General features: G+C 43.4%; 1 protein-coding gene across 2 annotated transcripts; it reads left to right on the forward strand.

Annotated features, from left to right (window-relative positions):
* The first annotated feature begins 1,238 nt into the window (after positions 1 to 1,238).
* USP37 (ubiquitin specific peptidase 37) lies at positions 1,239 to 18,928 on the forward strand. Of its 2 annotated transcripts, none has more exons than XM_032962848.2 (24): positions 1,239 to 1,325; positions 3,353 to 3,568; positions 4,323 to 4,488; positions 4,654 to 4,751; positions 4,842 to 5,041; positions 5,161 to 5,238; positions 5,338 to 5,438; positions 5,612 to 5,696; positions 5,821 to 5,979; positions 6,088 to 6,219; positions 6,311 to 6,434; positions 6,796 to 6,995; positions 7,098 to 7,212; positions 7,310 to 7,389; positions 7,518 to 7,682; positions 7,925 to 7,987; positions 9,326 to 9,416; positions 9,570 to 9,945; positions 10,263 to 10,603; positions 12,903 to 12,963; positions 14,272 to 14,387; positions 14,513 to 14,582; positions 14,700 to 14,838; positions 17,948 to 18,928. In XM_032962848.2, exons 2-24 carry the CDS (start codon positions 3,398 to 3,400, stop codon positions 17,988 to 17,990), a joined length of 3,174 nt encoding a protein of 1,057 aa, XP_032818739.2. In that variant the 5' UTR covers positions 1,239 to 1,325; positions 3,353 to 3,397; the 3' UTR covers positions 17,991 to 18,928. The 2 variants fall into 2 exon arrangements, with proteins under 2 accessions (XP_032818739.2, XP_032818730.2); XM_032962839.2 differs by lacking the exon at positions 1,239 to 1,325 and adding an exon at positions 1,339 to 1,513.
* The last annotated feature ends 237 nt before the right edge of the window (positions 18,929 to 19,165 follow it).

The raw sequence follows: 19,165 nt of genomic DNA on the forward strand, positions 1-19,165 counted from the left end.
ATTTAGAGTCCGTGGGAGTCAAGTTTACCATGGAAGTCAAGTTTACCATGGAAGTCTAGTTTATATTGGAAGTCCAGTTCACCATGTAAGTCCACTTCACCATGGGACTCCAGTTTACCATGGAAGTCTAGTTTATATTGGAAGTCCAGTTCACCATGTAAGTCAACTTCACCATGGGACTCCAGTTTACCATGGAAGTCTAGTTTATATTGTAAGTCCAGTTCACAATGTAAGTCCACTTCACCATGGGACTCCAGTTTACCATGTAAATCCAGTTTACCACGGAAGTCTAGTTTACCATGGTAACCTACGGCTCCGGAGCCGCATGTGGCTCTCAAAGGACCGCTTCGTGACGTTATTTATCAAGGACCACACGCATTGTGGCTCTTGAAATATTGAGGGTTTTTTTTACCGAATTCGAAAAAAATATCTCTTCTTGTTATTTTGGTTGCCGACCCCTGCTCTAGACTCGAGAGTGTACCACTCATTGGCAAATTGTGCAATGTGTGAGCATCGGTGCCGGGAAGAGCAGGGTTTTCTTGTGTCCTCCTTCACACTAGCTGCCCCTACAGCGAATGAGACAATTAAGAAAGTGCCATGGATCTATATTCCCTGTATTTGTTCATGGATCATCTTGTTTTCGATGGTATCCAGGGTGTAAAGTGACACAAAGCAAACTATTGATGGTGACACGCACGATTCGATGTACTATACATATTGTAAACACAATAACAATTTTAAATCGTAGAAAAATAGTATATCATTCTATCACCGTCATCACTGCCATAATCAATACAGTAGCATCGTCACCATCATCACCAACACCAGAGCATCACCATTATCGCCACCAAACCATAACGATTATGGTCACCATTATTACCAACATACCATTGCATATATCAACATTTACACCGTCACCATCGTCAGTATTACCCCCACCAACCACCACCGTTACCATCACCATTATCACCACAATCCCCACATCACCCATCCCCTCCACCAACCACCAACGTCACAATCACCATTATCACCACAAAACCATCACCACAATCCACACATCACCCACCACCAACCACCGGGTGGGGAGGATGGGCGGGGGGGGATGGGAGGGGGAGATGGGTGGGGGGGATGGGTGGGGGGGACGGGCGGGGGGATGGGTGGGGGGGACGGGCGGGCGGCGGGGGGGGGTCCCGTGCGGGGGGGGGGGTCCCACGGCCTCGCCGCAGCCTCCACAGCGCCCCCCTGCGGTCGCCACGCGCCGCGCCCCCTCCCCCACGTCGCCCTCCCGCCCGCCCGCACGCGTCGTTTTAAAACAAACGTCGCAGGTGCGTTCTGATGTTTCGTCCATCTCTACGCGACAGTGTTGCCGTGGCGGTTGTTTGTTGTTGTTGTTGTTCACGATGATGATGATGCTGCTGCTGCTGCTGATACTCGTGGGGTGAGGGAGTTCCCGAGGAGGCGAGCCGGCGAAGGAAGGCGACAGCCGCGGCAGGCGCCGCCGCCGCCGCTCGTGGTGAGAGGCCCCGGGATTCGCCACCCCCGGGCCCAGTCTCTCGGCTTCCCGCCATCACGCAAACCCGGGGGGGGCCTCGTTCTCGTTCTCGATCTTTCATCTTCTCTCTCTCTCACTCTCTCTCTCACACACCGGCTGCCGCAATGCAACGTCCGTCGCCGACTTGAGTTGCGATTCCGCCGTCGGGTAAACGTCGTTGTTGTTGTTGCTAAATGTTGCTAAATGTGGCGTCTGTGCACGGCGCGGCCTCGGGGAGGCCTCGGGGCCCAGGCGGAGTGGGTGAGTTGGTGGTGAGGTTAGGCGTGCTCGCAGAGTACTAAGGGGGTGCTCTGTGTACTAGGGGGGTGCTCAGTCTCGCTGTGAGAGGTTGATTTGGGGGGGGGGAGACGGCGACTCTTCACTCGGAAGGATGAAAGTGAGAGCGGGAGGCTTCCAAAGAGCGAGCGAGCGGTTGTGTTGGGGGTCCTCACGGCGAGGGGACTCCCCTGAAGGGATCTGAGTTCAGTCCTGAGGCCGACTTCACTGAAGGGTTTTACTGCGAGGAAGGGGACTTGATGAAAGGGCCTGATGGGGCTCTTGTGACCGAGGAGATTCGTACTTTGGTGGGGGGGGGGGGTGCGCTCAATTAAAGGACTCCTTGAGAGGGGCCTCTGAAGGGACCCATCGGTGGGGACCGTCTCTTGAGTGGAGGCTCTTGAATGGAACTTTGACCGAGACGTCGTGTGTGTGTGGTGTGTGTGTGGGGGGAGTCCCATCACCTGAGTTACTGTGTACTCGCACTGCGAGGGAACGGAGAGGACTGGCCGATGATTGGCGTTGAGGGGGCCTCACTGGGACGTCTCTGGCCTGTGCAGCCGAGAAGACTCCGCTTCCTCCCGACCATTCACCTCGTAGTTCACTATTTGGATACACGCCATGTGATTATTACTTTTTATTTGGTTTAACACGTAGGCTTTCGCGACCAGTATCCATAATGTAGCCTTTTTTTTAGGTCAGATCGCGTAAATACAACGAAACGGGATTCCTCCGCAAATCTGGCGGTCGCCTGATGAAACTAGTTGTAATTACTGGCGAAACGTCGTAATCAGATTGTAAATGTTGTGGATTTTCTTTCCAACACAACGGTATGCTGTACTCGTAACGAATTGACATGTTCTGTTTACGTGACAAACCTTACTAATTCGCTGTCGGATGTGTAACTTTTTTTACACAAGTCATTCATTATTGTTATACACCGTGCCAATCCTATTAATACTGTGCACAACACGCCAGTGCTGCTATATACACCATACCATTACCATACACAAACGCCATGCTCTTATTATTGTACATAGCATGCAAATATTTTAATTACTATTCACTACATGATTATAGACACCATGCCATACTACTGTTATCTCTGTTATTACTCAGTTCATTAGTTTATGACCAATGGCTTAGGCTGCTGTTCCAAGTTCCATCAGTGCAGATGGATATGCTGGGTCTATATTACGCATCGTTAAATAATTCTGAAAGCCACAATATTTGTGCCTTTACGCCTCTAGATCTAAGGGCAGCACACAAGTGCTTTTTGGGTTAGTTGTTAATTGCCAGTGGAATTTGCAATTGGCAAGATTAGACCTCTGTTAACATCACGGTAAAACTACACAACAGCAATATCATTTACACCTTTAAAAAATATTTTTGAGAGCTATTTTCCCAAGCAAGCCACTCTCAGTTGTGATCTGTCATGCAAGATATACATCCAGTTAATTATACAACACATCCAGCGGGAAATGTAGACTAAAAAATATTCGATTATGTACGAAACATTAACTGTAATTTTTTTGTGTTGTCTAGATTCGAACAAATTGTAGATAGCAGGCTGGTGAGTTAGCTGTCAAGATGGGACCCAGCGTGTCTGGTGAGATCAGCGTGGCTGGCGAGATCAGAATCTTCACTGAACAGACTGGAATGACCAAGTGGAAGGATGGCGTTGTCGAGGTCGTGGAGAAGGATACTAAGTCCACCCTTGTCATCCGTTTCAAGGCCGGAGGTCCCACTAAAACGTTTACGGTACGTTAATGCTCATGTACAAGTATATCTCTTAAAACGGATACAGCACCAGTTAGTGCAGTCATTGTTCTAACTATGTAAATGCGCCTGCTGAATTTGTAAGACTGGATTTGTACCTTTAGTGCACGAATTAGATGCAGACTTGTACTTGGAGGCAACACTTTTATTTAACACAACGGGTAACTCTTACAGGATAATAACATTGGGTGGTGACCACCACGGCTAACTACACTGATACTGACAGGCTATTCTATAACCGGACCTGGACAGCCAGCTGTCTGACTGGGAACCGTAGTTACCAAGTGTGAACTATTAAGGCCGTTTAATAAACAGAGTGCCTCCTACTCTTCGTGTCTCTGAGTCAGTCACTACACAGGTAATGTTTTTACTGTTTTTGAAACTTTTATTTACAAGGTAAATCCCACTCAACTATTTGCGTTTTTTCTGAGGCAACCTGGCCACACATGAAAGCTCATCAAAGTGGCTTAACATGTGTGGTAATTTCTAGTAGCCAAATAATCTAAAGGCATGTTCCGAAATGTGGAGTGAAAAACTGGAGGACTCGGAGAAAAATCCACACAACTACAGGGAGAATATGCAAACTCCAGATATACAGGTGTCAAGAGTTGTGATTGAACCCTCGACTTCCTGCATACCAAGCGAGGGGGATAACATCTCGCCACTGTGGAGAAAGTACATATGCTGTGGAAATAATTGTTTTTCTTGTGGTGAATGTTGGATTGTGTGTACGCAGCTCACAGAGAATGTAAAGTCTGTGCGAGTGTCCGATCATAAGGAACACAGCCGCATCATGATTACTCTGCTGGATTCGAGCAATATCACAGTGCAGTATGCCATGCTGGGTCAAGTTCAGTGGCTCAGTCAGTACCTGAAGGATGTGGAGAAGAATCCAAACCGAGGTATGGGGTTTTTTATGGAACCTGAAAGTAGTCGGACACTTGCCAACAATTAGCTGCTGTCTTGTTATTTAAATTGTAGACTGTTTACTTCAATTGAATTTATTGAAAATGTTTATTACATTAATGTACCCTGTGGCCTTTTTCACATTTCCTTTAAAACCACAGATGGAAAGAGTATCTCAGGATCTAGTCCTTTAAGTGGTGTTTTGGGGAAGAGGACTTCTCAGCGAGACTCCAAGCGTCATTTTGACACTGAAAATCGGGTGAGTTAATGTCTCCATTTCACTGTCAGTTGCTTTAATTCACAATATAGCAGCGTTTGATAAAACGCTACACAATTGTACTCTCTCTAGACTCCAAATAAGCGCCCTACTGCAGAAGGGTCGGCAGAGACCCCTGTGAAAAGAACACAGGGCCCCCCGGGTCGAACGCCAAGGGTGCAGCACCTCTCGGGATCCCAAGGAAATGTGCAAGGTAGCAAGGGACTCCCGTCTTTGTCTCCCAACAACACAGCGACCTCGTCAACAGCCAGAGCCAGCCTGAGTGAGCCCAGGTATCATTATGCACTCTCGCGATTCACCACACGTACACTTTGTTTATCATAATTGCACATTTTTTAAAAATGCATTATTTGTTTTTACCTTCATTTTACCTTCTAAAATTATGTTTTAGAAATGACAAACGGAAGAGAACTTTAACACCAGACGAAGAAATCACTAATGATTACCCAAAGGAGAATGACTCTTCCAGGCAAGCATTGATCTTTATTTTTGATCATTCATCAACATGTTTTAGTATCTTGTGTGTTTTTAACAAGTTAACCTATCACAATCTATTCCTATGTCAAAGGTGTCCTAATTTGATGCCGAGTAACTCCAGACCCTGTGGGGAACAGCAAGCAAAGAGGTTATTTCCTTCTCATGCGAAACAGGAAGATGTAAAAGGCAAAGGTATGTAACTTTTATAACATTAATTTAAAAGTGATTTTGGAAATGTTGATTATATTATTGTGTTTTACACTTTGTGTAAATAATACATTTCTTTGTGCTTTAAACATTTTAATTTTGAAAATCAAGATGGAAACGATATGGACGAGGTAATAAATAATTATTTATGTTTTTAGGTGTGATGCCTCTGCAAACTACCACATCTTTTTACGGACAGACTGGGACCAGGGAATACTCTTCTCCTAGTCCTTTTTCTGAGAGGTACCGTTGCATTTTTATTATGTGATTTCATTATAAAAAGCTGAATAACCTCAATTGATTGTTTCAACACCTAATGTAATTTGTACTCGTGGAATGTTTTACTTATTCATTGTTGATTGAACAGGTCATGCTTAGGATCACAGTTTCCTGCTGCAAAAAGGTCCCTGGGTTTGGTAACTCCACATGCCGCCACAGCCTGCAAGAAGATAAAGTCTACTTCTGATTTTGTAGGCTGGAACAAGAGCAAGCCATTTTTGTCTACTCAGCAACCACAACTGCAAGGGTAAGTATTTAACTTGCTATTAAGAGATGCAGATTTTGGTTTGAATATGTATGTATTCACTGTGATGTGTGTATATGTGTTTTAATTGTGAATATTATTTTCCAAAAGATTCTCCAACCTGGGCAATACGTGCTACATGAATGCCATCCTGCAGTCCCTCTTTGCCCTGCATTCCTTTACCTCGGACATGTTAAGGCAGGGCATCCCATGGAATCGAGTCCCTCCAAACTCTCTACTGAGGCAAGTTTTATATTTTACATTATGTGCTCACATGTCGATCCCAACAGTAAATGTTAGAACCCCATTTGTGAACCTGCTTCAATTTCTGTAGGCGACTGGCTCATCTTTTGAGTAAGAAAGACGTGTGCACTATGGATTACAAGAAGGAGCTACTGAAGAGAGTAAAAACCGCCATATCTGCTTCTGCTGAGCGATTTTCTGGATATGCCCAAAATGTGAGTTTTGCTTTCCCTACTTTTGTTTTTGGGATTAGAAAAATTGGTATTATAAGGTGGTAGGTCATTTGATTACAGTGCAACTATCCTGTCGTGAATATAAATCTGCTCTATTAACACTACTATCAAACGCAAGTAAGATATCAATCACACTGGTTATCTTGTAATCACAATTTGTAAAAATTTACTTTTAAAATGATTAGGCTACACGGACCAGGATAATTTTAAATCTGAAGTTATAAACTGGTCGTGTGATGTTGGAATGAATAATGTCAATACATGGCAAAGTGTTCGTGTGCAGTCGAGATGCATACATCTGGATTTTGTTTGTAAGGATTGTATGTATATTCTATGCTCTCAGGATGCGCACGAGTTTCTCAGCCAGTGCCTAGACCAGCTAAAGGAGGATGTAGAACGACTAAACAAGAAATGGCGTCTGGAGCCTGGACAGGGCGAGTCTCCCAAGCCCAGTCAGACAGACAGTGCATCGGACATGCCCTACACCTGCCCTGTTGCTGCAAATATGGAGTTTGAAGTTCTGCATACCATCACCTGCCGTGTGTCAGTATCCTTTCACTCAGTGTGGTACACGGGCAATTATAATTTTTTGCTATGCTTCTCTTTTGCCAAATACATTTACCTAATGCATGTTGGTGTTACCAGGTGTGGAGAGGTGGTGAAGAAAAAGGAGCAATTTAATGACCTCTCCATTGATCTCCCGCGAAAAAAATCTGACACCGCCTGGTCCATCCAAGACTCCCTCGACCTCTTCTTGAGGGTACAAAGCATTATTCACTCCTTTCTATATTCTAGACTTAGGCAACAATCACAACACTATCACACAGTGAAATGCTTCTCGAATTGTTTGTTTTTAGGCTGAAGACGTAGAGTATGCATGCGAGAAGTGCGAAAGCAGGAATGCGACTGTAACACACAAGTTCATTAAGCTACCAAGGTCAGTGATTAACAAATACAACAGCTGCAATTTTGATTAATTCGAGTGGCCTTTACATGCTATGTATCTTAATTTGGAAGGCAATGCTCATACCTGGAGATGCGCCTTAACTATTCTTGTTTGTGCAGGGTCCTGATCCTGCACTTGAAGCGCTACAGCTTCGACGTGCAGTTGGCCGTTAACAACAAAGTGGGACAGCAAGTGATCATCCCCCTGTATCTGACGCTGCAGGCCCACTGCGTAGAGGGTACACGCTCAGCCCTGTCACTGCGCTCCAGCAAACACACGCATGGGTAATGGATGCTTCCACACATGTTGCCATGTATAAGACAATATGCGGGTTGTGGCATGCAGAAACCACATTATCCCTCCAGCTGTGCAAATATAAATAAAGATATTAATTGGATTTGTTTCAGAACACTAGTATTAATTTACCAAAAGAAGACTCAATTGTATCAAGTTTTTTTTCCAAGAAGGGTCTTTGAATGTTTAGATAATTTGACCCAAATCGTTATCTATTATTATTTTTCAACAGAAACATGCAGCCTTTACGAAGTTCCCAGTCCATGAATGCTCCGTCTACATCATCAAACAGAAAGTAAGCATGTGAATTTAACAATATATGCTTGGCTTTATTTCATAACGTTGCCTATGACCAAATCACCCGGAATATGCCCGATTTGAAGCGAAGCAAAATTGAGCCTGGATAGTAATAGAATGGATGACCACCCTGTACAACTGGTTGTCATAGGTCTTGCAGAGGGCAGTGCAGTGATCAGCAGAGGGCAATGCAGCAAAATTGATTGTACTGTACATCTATGCTCTCAGATCTATGATGTCCAACTTCAAGCCACAGTTATGCTGTTGATAAAGTTATCCAGACTCTCGCAAATGAAGGCCTACATCGAAATAAACAGCTACACTGATACTGCGTACATAAAATACATATTACAACACCTTTCCAAAAGTTATGCGCAGTGATTTAAGATGTTTCCCCAAAAATGTAACTTGAGAAAGAGGTGCAAATGTAAATGGAGGAAATAAGAACTCTCAGATTTAAATTGATTATTGAAGAATTTAATAATGAAGACTGTAAAATTGCGCTCAAGATAAGTGATTAATGTCAGGCACAAGTTAGCTGAACAAATAAATATATCTATGGAGGGCAGGGGCGGAGCCACAGGGGGGGGCTGGGGGGGGCTTAGCCCCCCCTGAAATTTTGGGAAAGTCGGTAATCGGGATAACCGGATATCCGGCTGCTGCAAAATGCTGCAGGCTGCCACCTTGTGCTGCCCTGCAGGCTGCTTGAGCGGCAGCCTTTCGAACTTATCGAACTTATTAGCCACATCAGCGGCTCCGACCTATTAATAAACTCCGCGTTCAAATTCAATACAATGTGTTTTTTGCATTTGTGGCACCCATTGGAAAACATACACTGGATATCTCAGAATATTGAAGTCAGCCCCCCCAAAGTCAAAATCCTGGCTCCGCCCCTGATGGAGGGACACAACTGGAAAACACGTTAGACTATACACTAAAGGGCATTTGTTGAATGTTGACTGGGATAAAAATTATTAGATAAGTAGTGGTGAACAAAAATTGTTGGGAGTGCTTTTGGAAAAAAAAAATTCTGCCTGTGACTTTTTATCATTTACAAAGATTCAAACAAAATCTTGCTTTGAATATACTGAGAGGAAGAAAGAGAGAAACACATGAATGAGAGAACAGGCAAGTTGGAGACATGTTGAATTTAGATAAGTAAGTCTACCTGGGGAATGTTGCTCGCAGGCCTTTTATGGGTAATCTAATACACATCATGGAATAAGATCATGTGTAGGAGCTACATGGATCAAAAACCTGAGAGATAGTGATGGCTTAATGATGCCTTCATCCAACTGGACAGATCACAGTTAATGGATTTCCTATTGAATTTCAGGCGTTACACTTTCAAGCCACGTGTCCTGTCCATATCGGAGTCTGATACTGATGAAGATCAGCTGAAACGTGCCCTGAACTTGAGTAAACAGGTGCGGTATTTTTTGTTGCATTTATTGTTTGTTGGTTTTACTTAACTTGTGTTCTGTACGTTTACATTGTATATTTGCTGTTGACATGAAATGCATAACATTACAAATATAAAGACACCTTGACGCTAAATGCATGAGGGTTTTCTATTGCAGGTGGTGGAAACCAACAGATTTAATGGTTGTGAAGGGGCATGCGAAGATGAAATGTTAGCTACTGTGATGGCAATCAGCCAGGATGAGAGTGGCCAGCAGGCCCTTTCCATGCTGAAGGACTCGGAAGTTGATCACTTAGGGTTGCATGCTTCCAACAAGCATGATAACGAGGATGAGCAGATACACAGCGGTTTGGAGGCGCGAGACAATACACAAGTCAATGAGGACCTCCTAATGCAGATGTGTGACCAGGAGCCGACTAATAGCAGTCCAGACACTGGCTTCTGTGATGAGGTGGACTTCCCAGATGTCGCTGAGGTGCAGGAGGTGGAGTCGGAACCATGCTCTGAAGTTACAGCACATGTTGAGGAACCAGGTATGGCTGGATGACATCACATGGGAAGTTGTCCAATGACTATGTATGTATGTATGTTGAACGTCTTTCGCACCATATGCAGTGAACCGTGCTAATTGGAGGTGCGGGGGAAGGACGGCAAACTAAACACATAAACAGCCATTCATAACAATACACCTCAAGGTAGAACCCAAAGTATAATTACAAATAACAGCTCTCATTACGATTGAGATTTAAGTGCATTGATGAGGGTATGACAATATTGAATTTCTATGTTTTGAATAGCGTATGTGAATTTAGATGTGCACCATCCATGGTTTTTTCCATCTGCCCCTCAGTGTACAGTAGCATAATTGTACCAACCGAGAACTGGGAAGAAGATGACATCCCAGTATGGTCCAAAATGGACATTGGACCCAAGAAGGAAGAAGATTATGCTGGGAAGAAGGAAGAAGGTGCTGAGAAGAATGAGCAGAAGGCAAGTGGGGATGAAGACAAGGAGAACCGTACCCCAGTAAAAGAAGCAGCTGTGATGGTGGCCTCACCCCCGGCAGGACCCTTAACGGAGGGTGATTTGCAGGTTGAGCCAGAGCCAGACTGGATGGATCAATACAGCTTGGATCGCGAGAGGGAGGAGCGAGAGCTGCAGGAGGCCCTTGCACAGAGTCTCCGAGATCAGGTTGGAACACTGTGCCCTCGCTATATTCAGCTATACAAACAGTGACTTGTAAGCTTTTTGATTGCCGTAAACATTACAGCAATTGTAAATTGGAATTTATCTTCAAGTGTAATAAGGAATATTATGTTATAATTTTAGTGGACAACATGGAGCAACAGGAACTATGTACGTGTCAATTATGAGTCCAGGAAAGCCTGTCTCATGACCAGCTTTAAGAAGAATCTAGTGTTGGGAGGTTATTATTAATTTATGTTCATTTTATAGTTTTTGCTTTTTCCAAATTACATTCCAACGAGAACCTATGGACAGAAATGTGCTGAAGCGTCATTCAACATTATCCCTTTTATATCACTAAATGTGTCCCATTGTAAAACTTGTTATACCCGTTGAATCACTAATCGCCTCACTGTAGAAAATTACGGTCTTTTTACTTTAAAAAATCCTAATGGGCAAAGTTTGAAAGGGCCCATACAGAAACAACTAAAGAAGCGATACATGTTTTGATTTAAACAGTTAAAATATATTTGCAGGCACAGACATCCTGCAACAACAATTTACAAATCGCTCCTATACAATTCCAGCAGCAACAAAACAATAAAATCATTCCAGGTCCACGTAGTACCAAAATAAAAAGATGGCATTGGATGTGTATTGAGTAATCAAAGTTAAGGGAAAACAATAAAAAACAGTGAAAAGAAACAGAACAGTATTGCATTAGGAGAACATGCATTTAAAACAACTTTGAAAGATATTTAAAAAGTGGAGATTTAGGAATTATTGCTCACGGTATTGAACACAACGTAAGTAAACAAAAGTAAAAATGTTGAGCAGAGTCATGTACTGAAGAGAAGTCAAATGTATAATGATTGTGTTGCCAATACCCACGAGCGATGGGCAATCTGTCAATGTGTGTCTAGTAGACTAGCACCGAATGTGATACCGATCCACTTGATTGTCCTATTGATATGGCATAATGTTACAACACATTTCCACTTGCAACTAAACTAGCAATGCATTGTCCCGTCAGAGGGTGGCAGTATAATATTGTGATCTGTTCCTAAATTCACTTAAATATACCTCTTTATTCACTCGATAGAGGTAAACATTTGAATCAAATTTACATTCTGTTACATCCCATCCCGTCCTGTAACTATGACAAGTTGCCCCATGCCGTCTCATTACAGACAAGTAAAAGACAAAAAATCAGCAGAGAGTCGAAAGAAAGCTAACAAAAACAGGCACGCACCATGGCTGTATATATACCCCAATCCAGATGAGATATTGGGCAGGAAACATGAGGGAATACTGTAGGCTGATGTGCAATAAAGCATGTGCGCAGGAGTGTAAATCATTGTTCTGGTCCCAGGGGCTCAATTCCCATCTCAGACATTTTCCCATCTGACGAGCTTCTAAATTCTTGATTGTCTGTTACCTAAGCGTCATTTCCGTTCTTGCCTATTTATGTTTGTATGTTAATTCGCATTCCTGCATGAGCCCTGTTGTAATGTCACTCATCTGCATTTTACACACCTTGTAATAATGACTAGGTTTAAAATATCAACTCATTTGAAAAACCCACTTTAGTCAGATGGCTATCTGGATTCAATCCAGAATGTCATTGATGCTGGCTTAGTGCTCTGATCCCTGAGCCACCTGGCAACCTATAAAATGTTTCCTTTATATTTTCAGTGTGTTTATTTGCACCATGTAATGAGATAAATACATTTACAGTTGTAATGAGTGCATTGATCTGTGTTAGAACAGCCTCTAAATTAACATTACAGAACTACTTCTGGTATCTCTTCAATTATTTATTTTCCACACCTGGTGCATTTCACTTTCTCACTCGGAGGTGTTCCCTCGTATGTATCTCTATTAAATCAATCGATTGTTTTTATCTTCAGAGCTGGAAATTTCAGTAAAACATTTTTTTAACATGATGTTTTTTTTGTCCCCGTGTTGAGGCCACCAACTCACTGGTTTAATCAAGAAGTGGTTTGCCTATATTTGAACACATGATCTCAGTGGTTCCTGGTCAGTGCTCTGGCATTGCATTCGTTCTTTAAGCCACCCAGCCAGCTCATAATTTACTTATTTAAGAAATGTTTGTCATGTCTTAACAGACAAAGGCATATGACCCCTGTGTAGCACATCGGGGAGTTTCACTAAACTGTGTGATCCACCAGTCATTACGTCAATTACACTGGATACTTTTTGTGCTGTTCATATGATTTTCTGACATGAATGCATCAATACCAATTATATGTTTGAATAAAAAAATATTGGTTGGGACTTTCAGGAAGCCAGGGAACAAAGAGAAGAAGACGAACTGAAAAGAGCGACAGAATTGAGTCTACAAGGTAACGGTGACCCACCCATCAAAACAGAATTACATTTCTTTATATTTGAAAAATCCACATTACGTCTGTTGTATTCAAATGCTACGTTCCACGACTGGGAACCAGGCTCAACCACCCAATAATACTGCATTTGCACTTCAAGATCAGCAACAGGCAGGATCCAAGTTCCCATTTTGAGCTATAAGGACCTCTATGGACTTGGCCCTTCCACTCTTGTCACCCACCTTCTCCCTGAAACCCTTGAGCTGGAGTTGAGGTTTGGAAAGCAATCTTTAAATATTTTTGAAACTAACTTTTTCATAGGTTAGGCCACCCTGTCCCTGTAAATTTCCAGTTTGGTAAACTCTTATCTCATTCAATATCATTCCCATTGTCCCCTTAGCACTTAAGACTGTTGCATTTATTCCTATCCTGAAAAATCCCACACTTGGATCACACCATCATGACACTGATGTTTTACTGGTTCCATGTTCAACCCGTGGTGTCGGGTTAGTAGGGTAGGGCTGTCTTTGTAATGTGGACTGAAGCTATGAGCCAGCTCACAAATCTTGTGCAGACATAAGCCTGCATCACATCGTTTAGTGCTGGGGGTGTGTACATTTAAATAATTAACAGCACTTTGCCATATTCTTAGTTTTTTCGGTAAAGTCACGTTGAAGAGAAACAACAAAATAACAAAATATATATAAAACAATAAAAAAATTTCACGACGTTTCGACCATAACTCAAACGGTCATCATCAGGTGTGTCGGTTTGCATAAATTTATTTTTAAAACGGCACATTTATTTATTTATAAAAAAAAACGTTGGCGTCACGCGCAGCGATTGGCAGTTTGCCCAGGACTAGTCCATCTATTTTTTTTAAAAGAGGAGGGGGGAGACGAAATTTTTTATAATGTATGCTGTCTGAAAGCCACTGTAAGCGTGAACAATCAATCAAGAACTGAACTGATTTATCAAATCTTTCCAATGATTGCTAAGATAGAATCCATCTTCTCGGTTGAAATTGTCTCTGTGCTTGTATATGTGGATAGCCTCATGAACGAATCTCTCATGCCAATCCACTGCTGGTTGAAAGTCAAGGTTGTTTGACCATACTTATATGTTTGTAATTGTGAGTTCATGAAGGGCTGTTGCAGAGGTCAGGACTGCTTCAGGTAGCACTATTTACTGATACTGGCTAAAAGAAATGTAACTCCCCTCACAACGGTCCACAGCAGTGTGCTCACCGTTGCCTCCATTCCACTGGGGATGCGCATAGGCTTTTGCAATAACTTCTGTATCAATGTCACACACCACAATCGACAGAGTTTCAGCACAGTCTGGCAGAGGTTATGGGCTCCGATGAAGATTCTGGGAACGAGGGCAGCGTGGAGCTGGAGCGCAGCGAAGCTGAGGCTCTCGAACTCAAGTGTAATGCCGAGGTAAACACTCGCTTGCAGTATCGCATAAACATGATGGCACAGCCAGCCCAGCAAAGGGCCACTTCGTCATGTACATCATTGTTCGTATTCTCTAAGGTGACAAAGTAATTTATTTTCTTCAACAGACTGGTGACTTGCCCCATTCATTTCAATTACTCAGCGTTGTCAGCCACATCGGCAGTGATTCCTCTGCAGGTAATGCTCAAGTATCTGTACTTGCAAGTGTATTCGCCTGTAAACAACATTTTCAAGATTTGTGTTTGTTTATCAGCAGATAGGCCTGTTTAAACTTGCGTGTGTAACCCGTTTCAGGACACTACATTAGTGACACGTTCGATGTAAAAAAGCAAAGCTGGTTCACCTATGATGACACGGATGTAACTCGCACATCTGAGGCAACCGTGCGTGACACACGGGAAAGGAGTGGATACATCTTCTTCTACATCCACAAGTGAGCAGTGCACTATATAAATTGCGCTCATTTAAAAAATGAGCTTGAGTTTTGGGCTCATGTGGTTGAACTTGGACAAAAACATTAAATATGAACCTTCTGGAAAATGTCCATGCATTGTTTAACCTGAAATACTCATTTGTTTTGCATTTCATGTGTAACCTTGCAATTCTAAAAGGTCCCTTTAATATACTCTTTGGTTCTTTCGGTAAAGTCACGTAGGTACACAAAATAAAAAATAAAATATCACGGCGTTTCGATCGCAACACAAGCGGTCGTCCTTAGGTGGAAAAAAATAATCCAGCAGTAGAACTGCTGAACCAGGAAGAACACCGCGAGAGAGCTGTTAAAGCTGTTAAAGCTCTCTCGCGGTGCTGTTACAGCTCTCTCCCTGTGTTACAGCTCTCTCGCTGTGTTGTTACAGCTCTCTCGCTGTGTTGTTACAGCTCTCTCGCGGTGCTGTTACAGCGCTCTCGCTGTGTTGTTACAGCTTTCTCCCTGTGTTACAGCTCTCTCGTTGTGTTGTTACAGCTCTCTCGCGGTGCTGTTACAGCTCTCTCGCGGTGCTGTTACAGCTCTCTCGCTGTGTTACAGCTCTCTCGCTGTGTTACAGCTCTCTCGCGGTGCTGTTACAGCTCTCTCCCTGTGTTACAGCTCTCTCGCTGTGTTGTTACAGCTCTCTCGCTGTGTTGTTACAGCTCTCTCGCGGTGCTGTTACAGCTCTCGCTGTGTTGTTACAGCTCTCTCACTGTGTTGTTACAGCTCTCTCGCTGTGTTGTTACAGCTCTCTCGCTGTGTTGTTACAGCTCTCTCGCTGTGTTGTTACAGCTCTCGCTGTGTTACAGCTCTCGCTGTGTTACAGCTCTCGCTGTGTTACAGCTCTCTCGCTGTGTTGTTACAGCTCTCTCGCTGTGTTGTTACAGCTCTCTCGCTGTGTTGTTACAGCTCTCTCGCTGTGTTGTTACAGCTCTCTCACTGTGTTGTTACAGCTCTCTCGCGGTGTTGTTACAGCTCTCTCGCTGTGTTGTTACAGCTCTCTCGTTGTGTTGTTACAGCTCTCTCGCTGTGTTGTTACAGCTCTCTCGCTGTGTTACAGCTCTCTCGCTGTGTTGTTACAGCTCTCTCGCTGTGTTGTTACAGCTCTATCGCTGTGTTACAGCTCTCTCGCTGTGTTGTTACAGCTCTCTCACTGTGTTGTTACAGCTCTCTCGCGGTGTTGTTACAGCTCTCTCGCTGTGTTGTTACAGCTCTCTCGTTGTGTTGTTACAGCTCTCTCACTGTGTTGTTACAGCTCTCTCGCTGTGTTGTTACAGCTCTCTCGCTGTGCTGTTACAGCTCTCTCGCTGTGCTGTTACAGCTCTCTCGCTGTGTTGTTACAGCTCTCTCGCGGTGTTGTTACAGCTCTCTCGCTGTGTTGTTACAGCTCTCTCGTTGTGTTGTTACAGCTCTCTCGCTGTGTTGTTACAGCTCTCTCGCTGTGTTGTTACAGCTCTCTCGCTGTGTTGTTACAGCTCTCTCGTGCTGTTACAGCTCTCTCGCGGTGTTGTTACAGCTCTCTCGCTGTGTTGTTACAGCTCTCTCGCTGTGTTACAGCTCTCTCACTGTGTTGTTACAGCTCTCTCGCTGTGTTGTTACAGCTCTCTCGCTGTGTTGTTACAGCTCTCTCGCTGTGCTGTTACAGCTCTCTCGCTGTGTTGTTACAGCGCTCTCGCTGTGTTGTTACAGCTCTCTCGCTGTGCTGTTACAGCTCTCTCGTGTGTTGTTACAGCTCTCTCGCTGTGTTGTTACAGCTCTCTCGCTGTGTTGTTACAGCTCTCGCTGTGTTACAGCTTTCTCGCTGTGTTGTTACAGCTCTCTCGCGGTGCTGTTACAGATCTCTCGCTGTGTTGTTACAGCGCTCTCGCTGTGTTGTTACAGCTCTCTCCCTGTGTTACAGCTCTCTCCATGTGTTACAGCTCTCTCGCTGTGTTGTTACAGCTCTCTCGCTGTGCTGTTACAGCTCTCTCGTGTGTTGTTACAGCTCTCTCGCTGTGCTGTTACAGCTCCCTCGCTGTGTTGTTACAGCTCTCTCGCGGTGTTGTTACAGCTCTCTCGCGGTGTTGTTACAGCTCTCTCGCGGTGTTGTTACAGCTCTCTCGCTGTGTTGTTACAGCTCTCTCGCTGTGTTGTTACAGCTCTCTCGCGGTGTTGTTACAGCTCTCTCGCTGTGTTGTTACAGCTCTCTCCGCTGTGTTGTTACAGCTCTCTCGCTGTGTTGTTACAGCTCTCTCGCTGTGTTGTTACAGCTCTCTCGCTGTGCTGTTACAGCTCTCTCGCTGTGCTGTTACAGCTCTCTCGCTGTGTTGTTACAGCTCTCCCGTGCTGTTACAGCTCTCTCGCTGTGCTGTTACAGCTCTCTCGCTGTGCTGTTACAGCTCTCTCGCAGTGCTGTTACAGCTCTCTCGCTGTGTTGTTACAGCTCTCTCGCTGTGTTGTTACAGCTCTCTCGTGTTGTTACAGCTCTCTCGTCGTGTTGTTACAGCTCGATCACTGTGCTGTTACAGCTCTCTCGCTGTGTTGTTACAGCTCTCTCGCTGTGTTGTTACAGCTCTCTCGCTGTGCTGTTACAGCTCTCTCGCTGTGCTGTTACAGCTCTCTCGCTGTGTTGTTACAGCTCTCTCGCTGTGCTGTTACAGCTCTCTCGCTGTGCTGTTACAGCTCTCTCGTGTGTTGTTACAGCTCTCTCGCTGTGTTGTTACAGCTCTCTCGCTGTGTTCTTCCTGGTTCGGCAGTTCCACTGCTGGATTATTTTTTTCCGCCTGAGGACGACCGCTTGTGTTGTGATCGAAACATTGTGATATTTTTTTTTCTTTTTCTACCTACGTGACTTTACCGAAAGAACCAAAGAGTATGGATTCCTACAGTCACGAAAGGTTCAAATCAAGATAGGTCCCTTTAAACTAGAAAGTAAATATCCTGAAGTCTAGATAATAATTAAATCAAAGTGTGGGACGGGGCATATTTATGTGGTATACTGAAAAGTTGTATGCATTTAAATCTTAAATTAATCATGTTTAAAAATGTTGAATGCAAGCTGTGTAAAATGGGACTCGTATATTTATGTTGGCAGAGAGATCCTGGAGCAACTTTTGGAAAGCGATGGCACGGTATAAAAGATTCATCTGCTCCCGTCACGATGGTTGGATGCCTGAGCGCGCAGCTGCAGAACACTGCCTTACGAACGCACTTCACTTGCCAGTCCTTTTTTATTTTGTCACACTCGTAATGATCTATTGTTTACTGATGTTTAGAAGTCGGTTTCCAAGTTATTACATTCACTTGAACACAACAATTATTATTCCACGTAACTAAATTGCTTACATATTCTGTGGTTCTTTCGGTAAAGTCACGTAGATAGAAAAAATAACAATAAAATAATAAAAATTTAAATGAAAATAAAGTGAATAAAATATATATCACAACGTTTCTATCGCAACACAAGCAATAGTTGTCAGGATGACGATTATTCACTTTATTTATATGTTAAAAATTTTCTTTTATTTTTTCTATCTACGTGACTTTACCGAAAGAACCATAGACTATGAAAAGTCTAAATTTAAATTGCTTATATTTTTGTGGTTGTCTTGTGCATGTTTGAAACTATGCCGCTGCAGATACATGACCTGCCATAAATAAGCCAACTACATTTTGGCTCCGAATTGCATGTTCACAATAATTTTTGGCTGGTGCTAGTTTTCAGGAACATTTCGTTTTCCATATTTAATTTGTATTTTTTTGCTGTGGATTTGTTAAATTAATAAAACCATGTTTCTTGTCGTTATCATAATTCCATGTATATAAATGGTATTCATTTCAAAACAACCGTAAGGCCTGTGCAGGTCAGATTTCGAAGTGGTTAATTTAAAATGTCGGCATATGTTGCCTTGATCCAACTTGTTTTAAAATGTACATAAACCAAGTAACACCACAATACTGGTGTGCAACATTGTTTCGGCAGTTAAATGTAAACTTTGGCAGGTGTAAAAATGCTTTCCTTTGCTGTGAAAAATAAAATGGACATTGTAAATAAAAATACCAGGCTTAAAATACATTTTTAAGACATTTATACATTATTTTGTGCATTTCACTTAACATTTCACTTCTTTGGCACTGTACGTAGCCTATTGTGTGCTAATTGGAGGTGCGGAAATCCTGCAACAACACCGTGTGGTGAAAGCGCTACCGCTTGGCCTTGTCACTGCCCCACATTAACACTTATACGGCCCGCATTAACGCTTGCATGCGGCGAACCCATGCCGCCTGTGGCAATAACCCAGCCTGTGATGGG

This window comes from Petromyzon marinus, chromosome 2, assembly GCF_048934315.1.
Source record: "Petromyzon marinus isolate PM22_M1 ecotype Great Lakes invasive population chromosome 2, UKy_Petmar_22M1.pri1.0, whole genome shotgun sequence".
Taxonomy (NCBI): domain Eukaryota; kingdom Metazoa; phylum Chordata; class Hyperoartia; order Petromyzontiformes; family Petromyzontidae; genus Petromyzon; species Petromyzon marinus.